At 37.7% G+C, this 21343-nt stretch overlaps 1 protein-coding gene across 3 annotated transcripts in view; it reads left to right on the top strand.

Annotated features, from left to right (window-relative positions):
• GABRB1 (gamma-aminobutyric acid (GABA) A receptor, beta 1) overlaps window positions 1-21343 on the top strand; it is a 398062-nt gene that overhangs the window by 359072 nt on the left and 17647 nt on the right. For 2 of the 3 annotated variants that reach the window (XM_011927338.1, XM_011927340.1), the window contains 3 exons: window positions 10780-10917; window positions 11020-11172; window positions 13450-13694. In XM_011927338.1, the coding sequence (XP_011782728.1) occupies window positions 10780-10917; window positions 11020-11172; window positions 13450-13694 (536 nt within the window). The remainder of the gene's footprint in view (window positions 1-10779; window positions 10918-11019; window positions 11173-13449; window positions 13695-21343) is intronic. The other variant, XM_011927339.1, reaches the window with a different exon arrangement.

Genomic DNA, 21343 nt, shown 5'->3' with positions numbered 1-21343 from the left:
ATGATAGGCCCCGGTGTGTGATGTTCCCCTTCCCGAGTCCAAGTGATCTCATTGTTCAGTTCCCACCTATGAGTGAGAACATGCACTATTTGGTTTTGGGACATGGATGCAGCTGGAAACCATCATTCTTAGCAAACTATCACAAGAACAGAAAATCAACTTAATTTTATATGTACTTTCTGCACCACTAAGAAGTCCCCAGGGACTGAAAGGAAATTTCAAGAGCTCCTGTATAGTTATTGTTGCTAGGAAACAACATCCTTGGTATCCAAGTGTTCAGCTCTGAGACACAGTGTGAAGTCACTGGTTCATAAAGGAAAACCTTTGGTAAAATAGGTTGTTTAGGTGTGAGTAAATTGATGTTCTCGCTCTGTGGCAAAATGTTCTTGTGTAACCTTTGAAATAATAGTGTATTTCAAAGCCAGTATTCTTTCCTTTGGATCTAAGTGTCATTATTGCTCCCATGAGAATTCAAGCTTCTACTTGGAGAGGAGTAAGCCAGCCAGGCACAGTGGCTCAGGCCTCTAATCCCAGCACTTTGGGAGGCCGAGGCGGGGGGGATCATGAGCTGAAGAGTTCGAGACCAGCCTGGCCAACACGGTGAAACCCCATCTCCACTAAGAATACAAAAATTAGCCAGGTGTGGTGTCACGTGCTTGTAATCCCAGCTACTCGGGAGGCTGAGGCAGGAGAATCACTTGAACATGGGAGGTGGAGGTTGCAGTGAGCCAAGATCACCCCACTGTACTCCAGCCTGGGCAAAAGAGCAAGACTCTGTCTCAAAGAAAAAAAAGAAAAAAAAGGGAGTGAGCATTCTTTTTTTCCCCCAAATCATCTGTAATTATCACAATGCCTTGAACACTAAGCCTAATGGGTTTTAGTTGAACAAAGTGTGTGTGTGAGCTTGGAAATAAAGACCCAGACCACTGACTGGATAAATTGTTGAATATTATTAAAATCTGCATTGATCAGTAGTCATAGTCCAGCTTTTTTATTTTGTGCGGTATTGATGTGCTCTGCTGCTCTTCAGAAGTTGGGAGATAATGTGAGGTACTGTTTTGACTCACCCTTCTCCCCACCTCAACCGCAAATGGCAAACCATCATTGACTCTCAGATAACTGGTGCTTACATGTTTCTCACCTAGGATCTTATAATTCAAAGACCAGCTTGAGGTTGTAATCCATCACTTCTGTCACCTTAGTTAACTCAGTAAGCCTAAAATTAATACACAGCTTTTTCCATTTCCTTTGTGCCCAGACTTACCTGTAAGGCCTCTGTGAACAGAATTGTCTTCATCAGGGAGTAAATCAGGCTCAAGAATATACAAAATAGGTCCCTTTACCAGGTTACCAGTTTGGGACCATAAACTCAAAACTCTAAGCAGCAAACAACATTAACATATTTATTCAAAAATATGTATTCAAACTTTACTATAGACAGAATCTGTTCTAGGCCTCAGGAATTTTTTAAATGAATAAAAGAAGGCCCTTTTCTTCAAAGAGCTTATAATATAATGAAGAATAGAGAAGACAAAGGGTAGAGATAAACACAAAGCTATAGAAACAGTTGAAATATTCTGCATTGTATGTTCAGTACTATGTAATTGACAGGATCCTATCTGGGAAGCAGAAACCACTAAAAGTTTTTCAAAAAGGGTATTTAATAGAGACTTTGTTACAAAGGTTGGAAGGGCTTAAAAAAAAAAAACAAGCCAAAGGGAGAAGGAGAAAAGAGTGCTAAATGTTCTTCTTTCTGGCTTTATAATAATATTTATTATATATAATAAATATATTATTTAAAAACTCTCAAAAATTCATTTTTAATTAAAAAATCAAAGTTCAGAACAATAATGTTGCAACATGCTAATATGCGAGGAAAAAATCTGGGAAAAGCAGAAACATATTTACATATACTTGTATGTGTCTGAAAAAACTCTGGAGGGACAGATAACAAGGTACTAACAATTTTGGGGGGAAGACTAGGAAGATGGATGATAAGGATGAAAGAAAAATTTACACTCTAAACTTTTAATATTTTTTGAGTTTTGAATCATGTGAGTAAATTAACAATCAAAAAATTAAATTACAAAGAAGGAAATCTTAGCATCCTATGTATTTTCTACATGTGGGCAATGAGATTTCCAATACACACCTCCAGAAGATCTAGAATGGGGTTTATTAAGAAAAAATTTTATGAGTAGGGAGTGATATGGTTTGGCTCTGTGTCTCCATCCAAATCTCGTCTCCAATTGTAATCACCTGGAGGGAGGAGGGGCCTGGCGAGAGGTGATTGGATCATGGATGTGGATTTTCCCCTTGCTGTTCTCCTGTGAGTGAGTTCGAATGGGATCTGATGGTTTAAGTGTGTGTGGCACTTCCCCTTTTGCTCTCTCTCTCGCTTTCCCCTGTTGCACCATGGTAAGATGTACTTGCTACCCCTTCACCTTCTGCCATGATTGTAAGTTTCCTGAGGCCTCCAAGCCTTTGTACAGCCTGTGGAACTGTGAGTCAATTAAACCTCTTTTCTTCATAAATTAAATACTCTCAGGTAGTTCTTTATAGCAGTGTGAGAACAAACTAACACAGGGAGGTAGTGGATCACCAATTGTTTCCCAAATTCTCACTATCCCATGGCTTAGGCTCATCAGGTAGCCTGGGTGCACTGTGGCCAATGTTCTAGTAGAAAGGAACCCTGCCTTGCAGTGTTGTACATGTCACATTTTTATAGGATTGTATGGGGTAGCCTTAGGAACTCAGCTACTGAGATCAGCCTCTGTGTCTGTTGAGTTAACTCAGATCTGCTGAGTCTGCTCACTTCCGGGGAGGAGGAAATGAGCTGCCAGCACCACCTGGACCTGTCTCTCCTCAGAGACGAAAAAATTGCTTTTCTATCAAGTAACACAAAAATCAGATAAGTTAAAGAATTCACGATGCCCATGAGATAAAAACAAACCAATTGGTTTGGAAGAAGGGGAAGTGCTGATGCCAAGCCTGAGAGAAATTTCTCCCATGGACCTTTTTTTTTTTTTTTTTAATGTGATGAAAAATGCCTCAGCAAAATCCATTCAGGAAGATGGCGTGAAAGGTGAACTTTTTCATAAAGATAGATGGAACTAAAATAAGTAAAATTTAGTTTTTAAAAATCCTTTAAGGAGCCAAGACAATACAGTCCAAATTTAAAGCTCTCTTCTTGTCTGACTTACCTAGGCATGGATTTTAGTAGCATATCTAAATATCCTTTGCTCACCTTTATATGGGGCTGGGGTGGTCTTTCATTCAGTCAGGTTCCCGTTAAGTGCCTCACATTTCACAAATGAATAACCTGTTCTGAACTAGACTGCACATGGTTTTGCTTTTAGTTAGCAACATAGAATAATTACACTGAACGTTTGCTAAGGAGGGAGTTGTAAACCAGTATCTAGAGACTCTGTGTTCTTCTTTCTGGCTTTATAATAGTGCATTAATGTGCTAAAATTTATAATTTAGTTAACCACTCTTCTATTGTATTAGTCTGTTTCACGCTGCTGATAAAGACATATCCAAGACTGGGCAATTTACAAAAGAAAGAGGTTTAATTGGACTTACAGTTCCACGTGGCCAGGAAAGCCTCACAACCATGGCAGAAGGCAAGGAGGAGCAAGTCACATCTTACATGGATGGCAGCAGATGAACAGAGAGAGAATGAGAGCCAAGGCAAATGGGTTTCCCCTTATCAAACCATCAGATCTCATGAGACTTACTCACTGTCAGGAGAACAGTATGGGGGAAACCATCCCCGTTATTTGGTTATCTCCCACCAGGTCCCTCCCAACACGAAGGAATTATGGGAGTACAATTCAAGATGAGATTTGGGTGGGAACACAGAGCCAAACCATATCAGGGGACATTTATGTTGTTTCAAATATTTTGCTATTACAACAGTATTTTAATGAATAATCCTGTATGCACATTCTACACAATTGTGCAATTCAGTCTATAAAACAAATTTCTAGAAGGAAATTTCTAGAAATTTCTTTAATGATTAATTTCTAGAAATTTTTATAGTTATATTCTCTAGACAGATCTACAATTTATTTAAGATTTACAATAGTTCATGGCATGAAAGAGTGATCCAAACTACTTTTTCCAGTAATTCCTCAGCAATGATTTCTTAAAATAAGAGTTGCTTGGTGAAAGGGTATATACATTAATACTTTTGATAGCTGAAGCAAACTGCATTCCATTTGGGTTATAACAAATTACATCCACATCAGCAACATGAGAGTAGCTGCATCGCCACATGCAGAGCAAAATACGTTACCGCTTTGTGGATTTTTTCCAAGTTGTAAGTCAAAAAGGAGTATCTTGATACAGTTTTAATTTTAATTTGCATTTCTCTGATTATAATTGAGTTTGAGCATTTTTATTTTTCAATGAACTCTCCATTCATATCCTTTTACTGTACTCTCATTAAGTTTTTTGTCATTTTCTTTTTTGTTGTTTGTAGAAGTTTTTTATATATTAAGAACATTAATCCTTGGTGTAAATATGAACTGCAATTATTTTTTGTCTCTTATTTGCTTTTGATTCTGTTTATAGATTTTTGTTGCCACACTTTTTTAAGGTAGCTGAATGTTTTAAATTTTTATGACTTATGAATTATTTGTTAGACTTAGAAAGGCCTCATCCATGTCAGTAGTATAAAATAATTCTCCCATGTTTTCTTGCGGTATAAGCGTAGTTATATTTTCTAGATAGATCTACAATTTATTTGAGATTTACAATAGTTTATGACATGAAATAGGGGTCCAAACTGCAGTTTCAAGTAATTCCTCAGCCAGCATGATTTCTTAAACTATCTTTTTCCCAATAATTTGAGGTACCACTTCTATCATATTCTGAATTTTCCTAAGTATTTGGCACTAGTTCTGAATTTTTTATTGTAACCCACAAATCTTTCTTTCAAGTGCAGCACTGGGATCACACTGTTGTAATTATTGAGGTTGTATAATGTTTTATTACCTGGTAGAGCTATTGAGACAGAGTCTCACTCTATTGCCCAGGCTGCAGTGCAGTGGTGCAATCTTGACTCACTGCAACCTCCGCCTCCCAGGTTCAAGTGATTCTCCTCCCCTAGCCTCCTGAGTAACTGGAATTACAGGTATCTGCCAACACACCCAGCTAACTTTTTTTGTATTTTTAGTAGAGACAGGGTTTCACCATGTCGGCCAGGCTGGTTTCAAACTCCTAATCTCAAGTGATCTACCCACCTCGGCCTCCCAAAGTGCTAGGATTACAGGCGTGAGCCAACACACCCAGCCTATTTCTACTATTTTTTCAGAGTTTTCTTGGGTTTATTTTAACTTTCAATTCATCTAGTCTAGTTCCCAAAACAAAAATCCTATCGGCATTATGAGGCAATCATATTAAATTGTGAAACTTACGATGTTGAGTTTTCCTTTCAAAAATTTGCTATGCCTTTTATTTGTTCAAGGCTTCTTTCGTGCCGTTCAAATTTATTTTAAATGTTGCTTCATATGTGTTTTGCATATTTCTGACCAAATTTATTACTGGATAATTTTGTCTGTATTTTTAAGTGGTCCTTTTCATCTATTATGTTATGTTATTGTTTTATATATTAAAGTTATCAATTTCTGTATAGTAATTTTATACCCCATTACCCTACCAAATTCTTATTGTTTGTAATAGCTCTTCAGTTAATTCTTTGGGGTTCACTGAATATTCAATTGCATAATTTGCAAATCCTGATAGTTTAACCAGCAGTTTTCCAACTCTGTACCTCAACTTTCTTTCTGTTGTCTAATGTATTGGTTAGTATTTCCAGAACAATGTTAAATATTAACAATGGTAGTAAACACTCTCATCTTCTCCGTAACTGTCATGGGAATGTTTTCTGTTTCCACACTAAAAATGATGCTGGTTTGGGACCAGGAAAGATATATCTTCCCATGTTAAGGAAATATCTTCTCTCTCTCTCTCTCTCTCTCGCTCACACACACACACACACACATGTATATATACATATATACAGGCTGGAGTGCATTGCAGTGGCATGATCTCTGCTCACTGCAACCTCCACCTCCGGGATATAAGTGATTCTCCTGCCTCAGCCTCCCGAGTAGCTGGGATTACAAGCGCCCTCCACCATGCCCTGGTAAATTTTTGTTTGTTTGTTTGTTTGTTTCTGAGACAGGAGTCTCGCTCTGTCACCCCAGCTGGAGTGCCGTGGTGCTATCTTGGCTCACTGCAAGCTCCGCCTCCTGGGTTCACGCCATTCTCCTGCCTCAGCCTCCCCAGTAGCTGGGACTATAGACGTCCACCACCACGCCTGGCTAATTTTTTGTATTTTTAGTAGAGACAGGGTTTCACCATGTTAGGTAGGATGGTCTCCATCTCCTGACCTCGTGATCCGCCCACGTTAGCCTCCCAAAGTGCTGAGATTACAGGCGAGAGCCACAGAGCCTGGCCCTTTCTCATATTTATTGAATAATGTTGTTTGCTTTGTTAAAAGAGAGGACTGGTGTTGAAAGTTATCAAATGCTATTTTAGTATCTGTATAAATAATCATGTTTTCTTCTCCTTAGATTTGTTATTATAATGAAGTATATTACTAGATTTTCTAATATTAAACTTAGAATAAACAATGTTGATTGTGCTTTATTATTTAAAGTACTGCTGGATTTTGTTTGCTAATATGTTCTGGTTACTTTATGAAAATAATTTAGAAATTTTCATTCTTAGCCTATGCTTTGGAGCTGTTTAAGTAGCAATAGAATTATCAGTTCTTAAATATCTGTTTGTTTGTAGGGATGAAATCAAGCTGTTTTGATTTTCTGTGCCTCCTGATTTAGCTTTAAAAAAATGCTTTCTTCTGAGAAAATTACCCATTTCATCCACATTTTCAAATTAATTTGCATGGAATTGATTAGTCATGATTCTTTACAGTTCCTCTGTTTCTAAGGTGGATTCCCTTATCTGTCCTGATTCATCTGTTTGATTAGAGTCTTCAGTAGAAGTTTCCTCATGCAGGTACCTAGATGGTATGTCCTCTGAATCTTTAATCTTCTCTGGAAAGAAGTGGTATTTTGGCAGGGAGTAGTACTTTTGGGTCTCAGAGTTGCTGTCCTTTATGCCTATATTCTAGATGTTCTGTGGATGTCATTCTATAATCTTTTCTTTCCAGCATTGTGTATAAGAAGTGCAATACTTTTTCCTTTGGAAACATCTTGTACTTTCTGTCTGGAAGATTGTAAGACTATTATTACACCCTTGGAGTTTAGGAATGACATTGGGATGACATGATATAGTGAGCTTGCCAATCTGCAAAATAATTTATTTAGTAATCTCTGGGGAATTTCTGTTTTCTTTTTGTTTGTTATGGCTCCTTGTCTATATAACACCCTTCTTTCAGGAATGCCCACTATTCATATATTAGAGCTCCTAGATGAGTCGTTCAAAATTTTTATAGTTTCTTCATGCTTTCCAAATATCTATAAAATTGTCTTCCAAGCCACAAATTCTGGCCTCATCGGTGGTCATCTTCTCTTCAATTTATCTAAGACATTTCGTATATTAAAAAAAAAAAATCGAGTTTTAGAATAAAAAGTTGCCTGTGCTGTAATCAGATATCTGTAAGTGTTCCTATATTTTTACCAAGAGTGAGGAATGGAGAGTTCAAGCTATTATTTGCTTCCTCCTCAGTTCTTTTCACTAGATGATACCTAATCTAGTTTTCCACTTGTTTTCCTTCTCTAGGGCTACTGGGTTTCTTATATGCATTGTTGTTTTTTATTGCATATTCTTTGGGGTTTGGACCCAGCTACCAGGTCACCTTAAAAGGAACAAAGTTCTAGATGGAAAGCATGATGAGCTCCAGCCAAGTTGTCATCCCCTGCTGATGCACCAGGAGGTAGTCTCCTCTCTCTCCCTCTCTCTTTCTCTCTCTCTCTCTCTCATTCAGTGACCCAACCTGCCTTTTCTTCTCTCTGTTTTTTTCAGTAACTTTAGAGGTTTTTACTTACATGGATGAATTATATAGTGGTGAAGTCTGGGTTATTGATGTATCCATTACCCAAATAGTGTACCTTGTACCTAATAGGTAATTTTTTTAATCCCTTACCCTCCTCCCAGCCTCCCCACTTCTGAGTCTTTCAACATTCCTTACACCACTGTGTATGCCTTTGCCTACCCGTAGCTTAGCTCTCACTTATAAATGAGAACATGCAATATTTGGTTTTCTGTTCCTGAGTGACTTCATCTAGGATAATGGCCTCCACAGCTCCATCCAAGTTGCTGCAAAATACATTCTTTTTTTTTTTTTTTTTTGAGACTGAATCTCCCTGTGTTGCCCAGGCTGGAGTGCAGTGGCGTGATCTCCACTCACTGCAAGCTCTGCCTTCCGGGTTCACGTCATTATGGCTGAGTAGTATTCCATGGTGTATATATATGCCACATTTTTCTTATGCATTCATCAGTTGGTGGGCACTTAGGTTGGTTCCATATCTTTGCAATTGTAAATTGTGTTGTGATAAACATATGAACGCAGTCTTTTATATATAATGACTTATTTTCCTTTGAGTAGACACCTAGCAGTGGGATTGCTAAATCGAATTGCATTTTTAAAAAGTCAAAAAACAACAGATGTTGTGAAATGGAAACGTTTATGCTCTGTTGGTAGCAATGTAAATTAGCACAATATCTATGGAAAACAGTATGGCGATTTCTCAACCCACCTTTTTAACTTTCCCACATCCCCTTAAAGGACTGAGATGACAAGTTCCTCCAGACAATCACACAGGTGGTAATACCCTTCCTTCTTTAGTAGGCTCAACAGCCCCTTCACCCAGCTATCTTCTTGGATCCCACTGTTCTAACCCCCACCCAAGGACTCCATGCCACCAGTCCCTAGGTTCTCTCTAGTGGCTGAGGGGGGAAAGAAAATCCCATGATGCCACTGTCCACTGGATCCAGACAGGGCTGAGAACTCACATTCCCCAGATACTACTTCCTGCTGGGCTTAGGAGAGGTAACTCATGGTTGAATTGGAATTGGAAAGGAAGAAGTCTGGGTTGAATTTAAGCTGTCATATTGCCACTAACCATTTCAACTAAGACAGGAGTTTTGTATTCTAAACTCCATGAATGGGATCCATGATGTCCTGAAATTGCCATCGAATCCTATCTATCTATCTATCTATCTATCTATCTATCTATCTATCTATCTATCTATCTATCTATCTATAATTTTCTGTGGATTTTATTGGTAGGTTTTAATCAAATTCTCAAGGAGATCTTTAGAATCAGTCTTACAGAATCATATCCAAACTTGATAAAATCCCCAATATGCCAATTAGTCCGCTGTAGATAATATTCTAAGTCCAATAGTAAAGAGGGTCTCAGTCTTTCAAACACTGGTGATTATATCTGGAAGTCAGTTTAAAGCAGTAAAATTAAGATAGCTTTGTTTTCCTTTTCAAAAGCGGGAAGGGGAGTGGGGAAGAATAGCTTAAAATTTCTTACATTCTGGCAAGGACAAGTTGATGGTGACCCTTTAGCACCTGGCATTCAACTTCTAAATATCAAATGTATTATTTTCTATCTCTTGAAAAGGTATTACTGGCTTTAATCAAAAGTAGGTCAGCATGATGTCCACTACAAAGAGCTGATGTGGTTACCTTTGAAAGACTAGCCCCAGCAATTCTAATGAAAAAAAGATTTTATGCTTTTTTATTTGAGGTGAACCTAAATAGAAAATAAATTAAGAAAGATCTTTGTCTCTAGCTGGTAGAGAAAAATGTGGTCGTAAAATATACCTTAAATTATTTTTAGATTTTTAAAATATATCCGTACATTCTTTTATGCAAGTTACTCTTTTTTTATATACTTTAAGTTCTAGGATACATGTGCACAACGTGCAGGTTTGTGACCTATGTATACACGTGCCATGTTGGTGTGCTGCACCCATCAACTCAGCAAGTTACTCTTATACATAATGATAACTCAGCTAGAACACTGCCAGGTGGGAGCAGAGTAGGAAGAGGAAGAGATTAGGCCATCAGCGTGGGGCCTTCATGCTGAAGACCTGAGGACAGACCCTTCTACTACAATCTACAGTTCCCTACACGTTCCCCTTAAATTAACTAAAGTGCACTCTCATAAGTATAAAGATATAAAAGCATTATCAAGAATTTATATAGTCCTAAGACTTTTACCCATATATTAGCTATAATAATATTAGCTATAACCAAAGGATATGAATAAAAGCTTGCCAAATTTTCTAAAAGAAATAATGCAGTTTTTAATGTCTTAATCATGTAATGGCTATATATAAACTTAGTCTTTCATTATACTTCATCTCTTCACACTATCTGTTATCCTTTTAACAAATATGTGCTCAATTATTATTACTTGTTGTGCGATTATTGTTGTTAAGTAGCACATAGCCAAAGCCATGTCCAGGTACCTAGAATTCAGCCATACCCCAATTTAACCAAGGAATGCACATTAGTAGATACAGTAAGAATAAATTTGCATCAGTGACTTCAGCTATCACTAAATGATCCAGAGCTTAAGTCCACTAAAGCCAGATGCACCCATTCTTTCAATGCAGCTACTACCAAATCATCAGAAATAGCACTCCACATGAGACCTGCATACCACCCTAATTTAAAGCAATGCCACCTTACCACCTTTTTGCTGGGAATTTTTCCTCTAGCTCCCAGGTGGTATTCAAAATGATTTCCTAAACTTTATTTAACTGTGCTGTGTTTATTGGTTTCAGATGGCTATACCACTGATGACATAGAGTTTTACTGGAATGGAGGAGAGGGGGCAGTAACTGGTGTTAATAAAATCGAACTTCCTCAATTTTCAATTGTTGACTACAAGATGGTGTCTAAGAAGGTGGAGTTCACAACAGGTGAGGTTGTTTCCCCGAAAGGTACTAGAGGTGCTGTGAAAGGAAGAAGATGGTTCCAACCAAATGATGGTCTGATTACTTGTCTTTCGTTTCTCAACTCAGGAGCATATCCACGACTGTCACTAAGTTTTCGTCTAAAGAGAAACATTGGTTACTTCATTTTGCAAACCTACATGCCTTCTACACTGATTACAATTCTGTCCTGGGTGTCTTTTTGGATCAACTATGATGCATCTGCAGCCAGAGTCGCACTAGGTAATACATTCTCAGCACTGCAGAGAGCTAACAGGTTTTATTTTCAAACAAATAACCAATATCAGGAATTAGAGGGAAGGGCTCTCTTATAGCAAGCCAAAGAATTAGATCATCATAAGAGTCCCTGAATATAAAACATCTAAATGTAAGCATGTCTACAATGAATATTCTACAATGTACCATCTTTTTAGCATTTTACCAAAACAAACAAACAAAAATCTTGGACTATATCTAGCACTACTTAAGTGTCTCATAAAATATATTTTTAAATTCTCATTACGCTAATTTTTACTAACTTTGGGATGACTTCCTCTTTAATCCCTGCTTTTAACAGTGAAGAACATATACAATGCACTATTTTTAAATGAATTTGGAGAAAGCTAAACCTTGTGACTAACAACAAGCTGTCAATTGCTGAGAAATACTATCCTTTGAATACTAACTAAAATTAAATCGTATTAAGCTGAGTCTCCTTTAAATGGAGCTTATTACACTTGAATAAGGCACAGACAATTCATCAGCTATATTAATAATCTGTTGTCAAGACAGAATAAAAATGATTTCCTTCTTGGGGGAACACAATTTAGAACTAATCCTGCCATGGTTAATTAATTGCTGAAAGCTGACGGGCTATGTTTGAGACTTTAAAGCATTCCTTGGAAGGTTAGGATGTGTAAGGTCTGTCTGGTGAATCTGGGGATGTGCAAGTCTATGTCACTATTTGATCCTACAGCCATTTCAGTTATTTCTTTCTGGGGCAAATTCTCTGTCACACACACACACTCACACACATAACATTTCTGGCTATGCTAACATATTTCATCTCTTCATTTCGGAGACTATTAAGCTGGACTAGATGATCAGCATACCTGTTCACAGCTACGCTAATTGCCATCACTACAGCTTACTTGTAATGACTGAATACATAAAACTCACAGAGTCAAGTGTTTGCAGTACTTTATCAATCTTTGAACAACCTAAGATTAAAGAAAGCAAACAAATAATAGTATCACACATATGTATCTGCATATATTACTTGAACATGAGTATTGTTATGTCTACATACTACACTTAAGAAAAAAACAGTGGATGATGTCCACAGCAGAGAATAATAACTAGTAAGTTTATGAATTGTGGTTTTCTTTACTCTTCTATCCTCAAAGCTAATACTATTTTAATTAGAGATATTAGAGATGTTAGTATATACAGGTGCTTGTTTAAGCTATTCTTTGGACTGTAAAACTTGAGATATTTTAAAACATGTAATTTAAAATGGCATTCATTTACTAACACTTTTTGCTTAAAAATGTAAAACAAGGAGTAGAAGCAGAAATGCAACTGGTGAATTTGTAAGTGACTCATTCATTTCTGTGAAGCACATTAGCTAGAGTTATATTAGGTGAAATTTAAAGATTTTTTTAAAGAAATAAGAAAGACCACTCATTATAGCATTTTATATCAGTCCAGCACATTAGAATTTACTACTGATCTGAACCACTTTAATTTTTTGTATGGCAGTCCTGACTTCCTGCTTTATCTGTTCTTCTAAAAGTTGAATAGTCAAATCCGGGATTATACATCTAGAATAATCTGATTGGCAAATGGTGCAAAACTATTTTTTCCTTCATTTCATTTTGCTACCTCCCATTCCCTTTGGATGTTTTCCTTTGTCTTTACTATCTATTCCATACTTTCTGACTTTATGTTTAAGAGCCTCTATCAAATTCTAGAGTTTACCTTTTCATCTCATTGCTTATTTTAAATGCTATTGTGTAACATTTCTGTGCTCTTTTGATCCTCGCTGGGTGGCCTAAAATAAAATAACTAATCTCAGATTTTCTGTTTACCCAGTTATAAAATGAGAATAATATACACTCCTTATCATTTTCAGGCTGTTATGACAGCCATATAGGATAATTTATAACTGTAATTATTTAAAACTGTACAACACTATACAAAGGTATAATATTAGTATTGTAGAACAAATATCTACACTAGATTCTGACTTCTTTTTCACTTCTTGCTTTTCGCAGTTATCACTTCATCATCACCATCATCAACACAAAATATATTATACAGCTAGCAAACGTTATACTATTAAGAATGCTATATTTAACAAAGTAAATAAAACAAAATCTGTCCTTTATGAGCTTATAGTCTTAGGTGATCACTCAGGGGCATGAATAAGGAAATGGCAAATGGCATCTGTCCTCTCAATCTTGAAAAAGGAGCTTAATAGTGGTGCCTTTAGCTAAGCATTGTCTTTCTCTTTCACAGGAATCACGACAGTGCTTACAATGACAACCATCAGCACCCACCTCAGGGAGACCCTGCCAAAGATCCCTTATGTCAAAGCGATTGATATTTATCTGATGGGCTGCTTTGTGTTTGTGTTCCTGGCTCTGCTGGAGTATGCCTTTGTAAATTACATCTTCTTTGGGAAAGGCCCTCAGAAAAAGGGAGCTAGCAAACAAGACCAGAGTGCCAATGAGAAGAACAAATTGGAGATGAATAAAGTCCAGGTAAGATATTAAATATTCCTAACAATATTCTTGTTAAATTTATCAGCATCCTGATGCCCAGGGCTCTCATATCTTCAAAACAATTAATAAAATATTAGTTTATCTTTAATAAGACTCAACCAAGCCTTCACTTTACATATTCAGGGATTAAGGAATGAAGAAGTTAGATTGAGGGTTATATTGATTAGTAATATATCCTGGAACTCAACCCCAAGTCCATTATTGTTTATTCTAAACCATTTGTAAAAGCATATGTAAAGTAACCATGCTAGATTTGCATGGTAAACACATGAGAGAACTGAAGTGAATACACTTTGCACTCCTAAATGCAGATGAGGCACAGTGGCCATAACCACAGACTGAAAACAAACTGCCTGGTTTTCATTCCCAGTTTAGTCACCTACTGACTTTACAACTTCAGCCAAATCAACCTATTTAAGTCTTTATCTAACCTTTTCTCTCAGTGTCCTCATCCATAAAATGGAGATTATTATAGTATGTCTATCTCACAGAGTTGTTGTAAGAACTGAGTTTTTCTCATTGGTACATCTTATAACCTGTGATCTCATTGGATGGAATTAAATTTAAATGGATGATCTGTTTATTCTTTTTCTTTTTCTTTTTTGAGATGGAGTCTTGCTCTGTCGCCCAGCCTGGAGTGCAGTGGCATGATCTCGGCTCACTGCAAGCTCCGCCTCCCGGGTTCCCGCCATTCTCCTGCCTCAGCCTCCTGAGAGCTGGGACTACAGGCGCCCGCCACCACTGGCTAACTTTTTGTATTTTTTAGTAGAGACGGGGTTTCACCATGTTAGCCAGGATGGTTTCGATCTGACCTCGAGATTGTCCCGCCTCAGCCTCTCAAAGTGCTGGAATTACAGGTGTGAGCCACTGTGCCCGGCCCTGTTTATTCTTTAAAAACATCTCTGTAGCCTCTACCTCTGAGCCATTTTTCACTGAAACCAATTTACCATTAAGGACATTGACATGTGTATCTACCTCAAATTGTTTTCAAGATAGCACACAGGGTGACAACTGTTCATTTAGGCACTGATCTAGGTATTTGGGATGCTGGTGTGAATGAGACAAAATTCCTCACCCTCATGGACCTTAGGTTCTAACACGAGAAGATAGGCAATAAACACAAACAAATATTAACAGGATACTTTTAGTTACTAGTAAGTGCTAAAAAGAAAGTAAAACAGTGACTCGTATCTGTAATCCCAGCACTTTGGGAGGCTGAGGCAGGTAGATCACTGGAGCCTAGGAGTTTGAGACCAGCCTGGGCAACATGGCAAAACCTCGTCTCTACAAAAAATATAAAAATTAGCCAGGTATTTTGGTGTTTGCCTGTAGTCCCAGCTACTTGGGAGGCTGAGGACGGGAGGATTGCTTAAACCCGAAAGGCAAATGTTACAGTGAATAGAGATTGCGCCACTGCACCCAGTCTGGGTGACAGAGTGAGACTCTGTCTTAAAATAATAATAATATAAAAAAGGAAAACAGAGTACTCAACAAGAGAGTATTTGAGTCAGATTTAAGGGAGCAGGATACTTTGGTAAGACCTCTCTGTGGAATGACCATTTGATCTGAGACCTATGTGACGAGAAACAGCTAACCATGCCATATCCGTTCTAGGTAAACGAAATAGCAGGTGCATAGGCTCTGAGGCAGGAATTCCTGTGTGTTTAAATACTGAGGGAAGACCAGTAGAGCAAGAGCAGAGTTAGTGAGGGAGAAAGCAGAATAGTGTGAAATGTGGTTGGATAATTAAGCTTAGGCCAAATTATAAATTTTCAGGGTGTATCTTCATGCTCTTTAGTATGACAAACATTTGGACAAACACTGTTTGAAAAATTAGCAAAGAAAACTTAGAGATTCAGCCAAGTGGTTAAAATTCAAAGGAACACATCAAATAAACTTCTATATTTGTGTGAGGCACTATGTTCAGTGCTATGGGAAGAGAAGTAGACAAGATATTTGCCCTCAAGAATCTTCTGATCTTGTTGTGATAAGAATATTATACTCATATGAGGTGATTATAAAATGAGACAGGACACAGTTAGTTTGAGGTGTATACCTGAAAAGAAGCAGCTTCCCAATGTCTGCTTGTAACCATACCAGTTTTAAAAGTATTTTGGGAGGCCACCTCTTTTCTATTCCCATCCTCATCTCAGTTGCCTTCCAAACATACTAGTTCATCCTCTGCACAGCTTGGAATGTGTGTTAATTGATAAGTCACGGGGGAAAACCCTACCCAAAGGAGGTGGAATAGTTTCAGTGTTGGGAAAATTCAGAAGGCATGAACTGGATGGATACTCAAAGATAAGTAGAATTTAGGAAAGTATAATGAAGAAAGCAGGGCCCTTCAGTTGCTGAAAAGCAATGTTCTCTAGGAAGAGTAATTAAATTGAAACAGGAGAGTTCCCTGATCTGCTCATCTGTTGGGCTGCCACAAACTCAAACCCTATGGGAGGGGGAGCATGAAGATGGACAAGTGTGGGAGCCAGGGCCAGCGCTTTTGGGTTCTGGCCCCATGGTAGCATCTAGAGGTGGGTGCCTGCGATTCCCCAAGCCCCAGTAGGTGTGTTACAGTGCTCCTTTAGCTCTGCCATCTGCAGATAGCTTAAGTGTTAACCAGCTCAGTGCCTCTTTGGTCCCAGGTTCTTGTCTGGAGTCCAGGAAGAATCAGGTCACACGGACAAGTTGAAGGATGGTAAATGTGGAGGATCTTATTGCTGGATGGAGGTGGCTCTCAGTGAGATGAATGGGAAGCTGGAAAGGGGCTGGAGTGTTTCCACAGAAAAATAGACATAATTATGACAAAATTCAAAAACAAATCATATTGAAACAGGGCAGAATACTTTTTATCAGACTCATCCTCCTGTTGATACAAATAATAAACTGTGAGCACATTTTTAGAAATCTGCTTTAAGACATGGGAGAGTAACAAAACAAGCAAAAGATAAAAGAGAATCAACCTTCAAAAGAAAGGAACCACACTGTGTGAAATCCATGTTTATACAGCTTTTCCCCTGAAGCCATGTCCCAGGCTGACGAATGTGGGACAGCAAAACTTCTGCAGAAACTGACATTTTATTGGCCTGAGGAGTCAGATCATGGACTTTGATTCTTCCAGAGTTCTTGGAAATTTCAGAAGTGAGCCATAGCAGAAACTTGACACCTGAGTGTAAACATCCCCAGCTTGATCCCTGAACTACAAATGTACAGGTTAAATACCAAGGAGTGCAGAAATAAAAAATAGCTAGAAGCTGGGGGAAAGAAAAACAAATCGAGATTTTAGTTACTGTCCACCATATAAAAGTCAGAGTTTGGAGTTTGAGTCCAGCCTGTTGGGGAGTGTGGGGGTGGTAAGCACATTAGGTTTTCCATAAAAATCTCAAGAGGCTTACACCTTAAGAATAAAGGATAAGTCACAAGAATTAGGGATTCCCCTTGGGTTAAGGGAAAACCTAAAGTAGGCTCACCCTAATGACACATAAAACCAATTCTCCACATATTCTGGGTGATATGTTAGTCATATAACTGCCTACCAAACTGAACTCAACATTTTTTGGGGGAGATAGCAGAATCTAGAGTCTCTATGGTGCTCTATATCATTCAAAATATCTAATATATAATAAAAAATTACTAGACATGAGAAGAAACAGGAAAATGTGATCATCATTAAGAGAAAAACATTTGTCAATAGAAACAGAGCAGTAAAAGTCTCAAATGTTAGCTTAAAAGATAATTAGTATAAATAACTATAATTAATGTATTTAAAAGTTCATAAGAAATAGCCCAAAACTGGAAACAGCCAAAATATCCTACAACAGATGAATGGTTAAACAAACTGTGGTATATTCATACTATGGAGTACTAGTCCAATAAAAAAGAAACGAGCTATTGATACACACAAAAACTTGGATGTCTCTCAAGGGCATTAGATTGAGTGAAAAAAAGCCAGTATTAAAAGGTTATATAAAATGTTATAAAATGTTATTTATATAACACTCTTGAAATAACAAAATTATAGAGATGAAGAACAGATTCGTGGGTGCCAGGAGTTAGTGATAGTGGGGAAGGATGTGGATGGTTGTGACTGATTATAAAGAAGTAGTGTGAGGGAGATCATTGCAGTGATGGAATAGTTCTGTAACTTAATTGGAATGCTTGTTACATGAATCTATATATCCAATAAAGTTACACAGAACTGTACACACTTTATGTCAATGTCACTTTCCTGGTTTTCATATTATATCATAGTTATGTAAGATGTAACCAGCTGGAGAATCTGGGTGGGGGGTACATGGGGCCCCTCTGTGCTATCTTCACAACTTTCTGGGAATCTATAATAATTTCCAAATAAAAAGTTTAAAATAAAGTCCATAGGAAAAATTGATATGGTATATGAAGAAATGGGGAGTTTCAGAAGATAACTGAAAGTATAAAAGTGGGACAATGGAAATCACAGAATTGAAATTTTTATTAGATGAATTAACATCACATTGTATACAACAGAAAAAAGGATTAGCAAAATTGAAGGTCATATTGGGCTTTTCTCAATTTCTCAATTGTAGCAGTTCTTACCATAAATGCTACTACTTTGGGGTTGCCTTAATAGATACCCTTACTCTTGATTTATTATTTGGTATCTCTGTTAATTGTTCTCATGGGATCCTGTGCTTTTCCACAATAGGACTTCCATGAGTGAGTATATGTTTATTTGTATAATTATCTTTTAAAATCTGTTTCTCTTATTAAGCTACAGCTTCCCAATTATACACCCCAGAGCCCTTGTCTATTACATTTATTGTTCTTTCCTTAGTAGCTAAAAGGTAGATACCAAATAAGTACTTGTTAAATGAATGAATTAATTAATTAATAAACACTGGAGAGTTGTTCTCCATTTAAGATGTTTTTAGAAACCACACAAAGCATTCAGTGTTACATTATGTTTTATAAAATTCTTACGTATTCATAATAAGTAAGAAAAAGAGACTATACTCCACTTCAGCTTCTGCTCCAGACTGTCTTACTGTTCCTATCATTTTTATTTTCAAAAAAAAAATTAAGTATGCTTTATATCAACCTCTGGTATTCTTTTTGAATCACAGTGCCATATAGCATCACATGTAATCTTCAAAGGAGCATTATGGCTAAGATTTTGAAATGGCACTGTTCATCTGGGACTTCCCAGGGTTCATTGTCTCATGCCAAGGAAATCAAGGATGCAGTCACACAAGGAGTGAGGTTAAGAGCAGAGGTTTAGTAGGTGAAAGAAAGAGAAACACTCTCTCCTGCAGAGAGAGGGGTCCCAAGCGGGTCTTCTGGTCTGTGGTGAAATGCAATAGGTTTTATAGTTGAATAAGAGGAGGCAGTGTCTGATTTACATAGGGCATGAAAGATTAGTCAGACCAGGTCTGCCATTTGCATAAGGCTCAAAAAACTGGTTAAGGCTAGATGGGCCATTTGCATAGTGTGTGAAAGAGCTGGCCGCCCCACTCTAATTTTTTATTATGCAAACGGGTTCTCTACCTGGATGGAGCCATGTTGCCTGCTTCTCTGTACTGTACATGGGATGACAAAGGAAAGAGAAGATGGAGCCTTCATGTTGAACATACCTGGCTTCCAGGTAGCCCTTTTCCACTGGCACAGCTGCCAGCATTCACCGTGAAAGCTTCCACCTTCCTTACCTATGTCTACAGCTTGATTTTTCAGGCTGCTGTTTGTTAGAAAAGAAATGATTTTGGAGGCTGCTTTTTGCTAAAACAGAAATTCCGCCAAGGACTCTGTTGCCCTTACTATCTGTCTAAATAATTTCTTTCTATCTCCTGTATCAATTTTATAAACTTCTTCATATTTAGGTGGGATAATAATACAGCATTACCATCTCATGCAAGTTATAATTATCCCTGCACCTGCTTAGGTTTTGTAGTTCCTAACTTTCTTATCCTCTTCGAAAACCAAAAGCCCAGATGGATAATATGTCAATAACAAAGCAAGTATTTGCTTCATCTATTCAATGTGTCATTTCAGCAGTACATTCATAATGCAAACTGCGTGATATTTTAAATTGCTACCCGCCAGTTAAACTCAAAAATATAAAAAAGACTATTAATTTTTTTAAATATAATGGTTGGATGATCCTCTACTTTCAGATGCTTGTAAACAGTTAAATTTAAATGACATCTGTGCCCTGGTCCCAGACAATTTTCATTTGAGGGATTTCCTCAGTATTTGCCTTGGTTCACTGGAGCATAGAGTGGCCTTGTTCAGTTATTACACATTACTTTTGATAGCTCTGGCTGGGCAGCTAGGTCAAGGGGTATTTGTACTGAAGCTTCAGGAGTGCTTGCTTTGTCTTGATTTATATTTCCTCCAGCTGCTCTGAAGCATCTTTTTATATCAGTGCAGATGCTAGATCCAGACATTAGGAGAGTTTCAACCTCTAAGGTGATAAAGACTGTAGATTCATAAGCCCCTCAGGCACCATTTGAAACTAGAGATGGTATTTAGAGTTTTGAAAGATAGATTTCACAGTACGACTAGGCTTTAGGTAAGCTACCTCTGGGCCACTTTTATACTCATCTGGAACTTTTTCAGTTGTATATACTGGCCACAATGCCTGTCCATTTGCAAATAATGAAATGGCTGAAATTGTAGCTTGGGTTGTCTGTGAGCAGATACCGATTCAGTCATCCTGTGTCATGGGGGGACACCAGAGGATATCTGCCAAAGATTCATACTGTGAACTCTGAGTATCTGAGATATGTCTTAGTTAATCTAGAAAGTTTATGTTGCCAAGGTTGAGGACGTGTGCCTTTGACACAGCCTCATTAAGTCCCATCGACATATGCCCAAGGTGGTCAGAGCACAGCTTTATACATTTTAGGGAGACATGAGACATCAATCAACATATGTAAGATGAACGTTTGTTAGATCTGGAAAGGAGGGACAAGTCGAGGCAGGGAGGGGGCTTCCAGGTCATAGGTAGATAAGAGACAAATGGTTGCATTCTTTTGAGTTTCTGATTAGCCTCTCCAAAGAAGGCAATCAGATATGCATTTACCTCAGTGAGCAGAGGGGTAACTTTGAATAGAATGGGAGGCAGGTGTACCTAAGCTGTTCCCAGTTTGACTTTTGCCTTTAGCTTAGTGATTTTTGGGCCCCAAGATTTACTTTCCTTTCACAATACCAAATATGTGGTTGCATCCCCAATAGTCGAGAAATAGATTTTTTTCCCCTTAGAATCAGATATTAGTATTGTGATCTGGCCTCTTCTCTCCCATTCCTGTTCTCCATCGTGAGTCAGCCAAACACTTACAGACAACTTTCTAAATGTGAATCAGCTCTGTATTGTGGTTAATTCCAGAATGCAATGTGCAGGTGCAGGTGGGCATTGTAAAGGTATACAGCTCTGTCTTTAGGTCCAGCTTGAAACAGCTCCGTATCTGTCAGCCTTTAAGCCTAGGCCTTCAGACCAACTAGAAAACTCATCCTACCTTTGATGAAACTTTCACCATCTAAACCTAACATCCAGAATTTCTATTGACAGCCTGTGTTGATAGTTCATGAACTTCTTTTTTTTTTCTTTTTTTTATTTTATTTTATTTTATTTTATTTTATTTTATTTTTTTATTATACTA

Source organism: Colobus angolensis, unplaced genomic scaffold (genome assembly GCF_000951035.1).
Source record: "Colobus angolensis palliatus isolate OR3802 unplaced genomic scaffold, Cang.pa_1.0 Scaffold71, whole genome shotgun sequence".
Taxonomy (NCBI): Eukaryota; Metazoa; Chordata; class Mammalia; order Primates; family Cercopithecidae; genus Colobus; species Colobus angolensis.
This window is presented reverse-complemented; position numbering and strand designations above follow the sequence as displayed.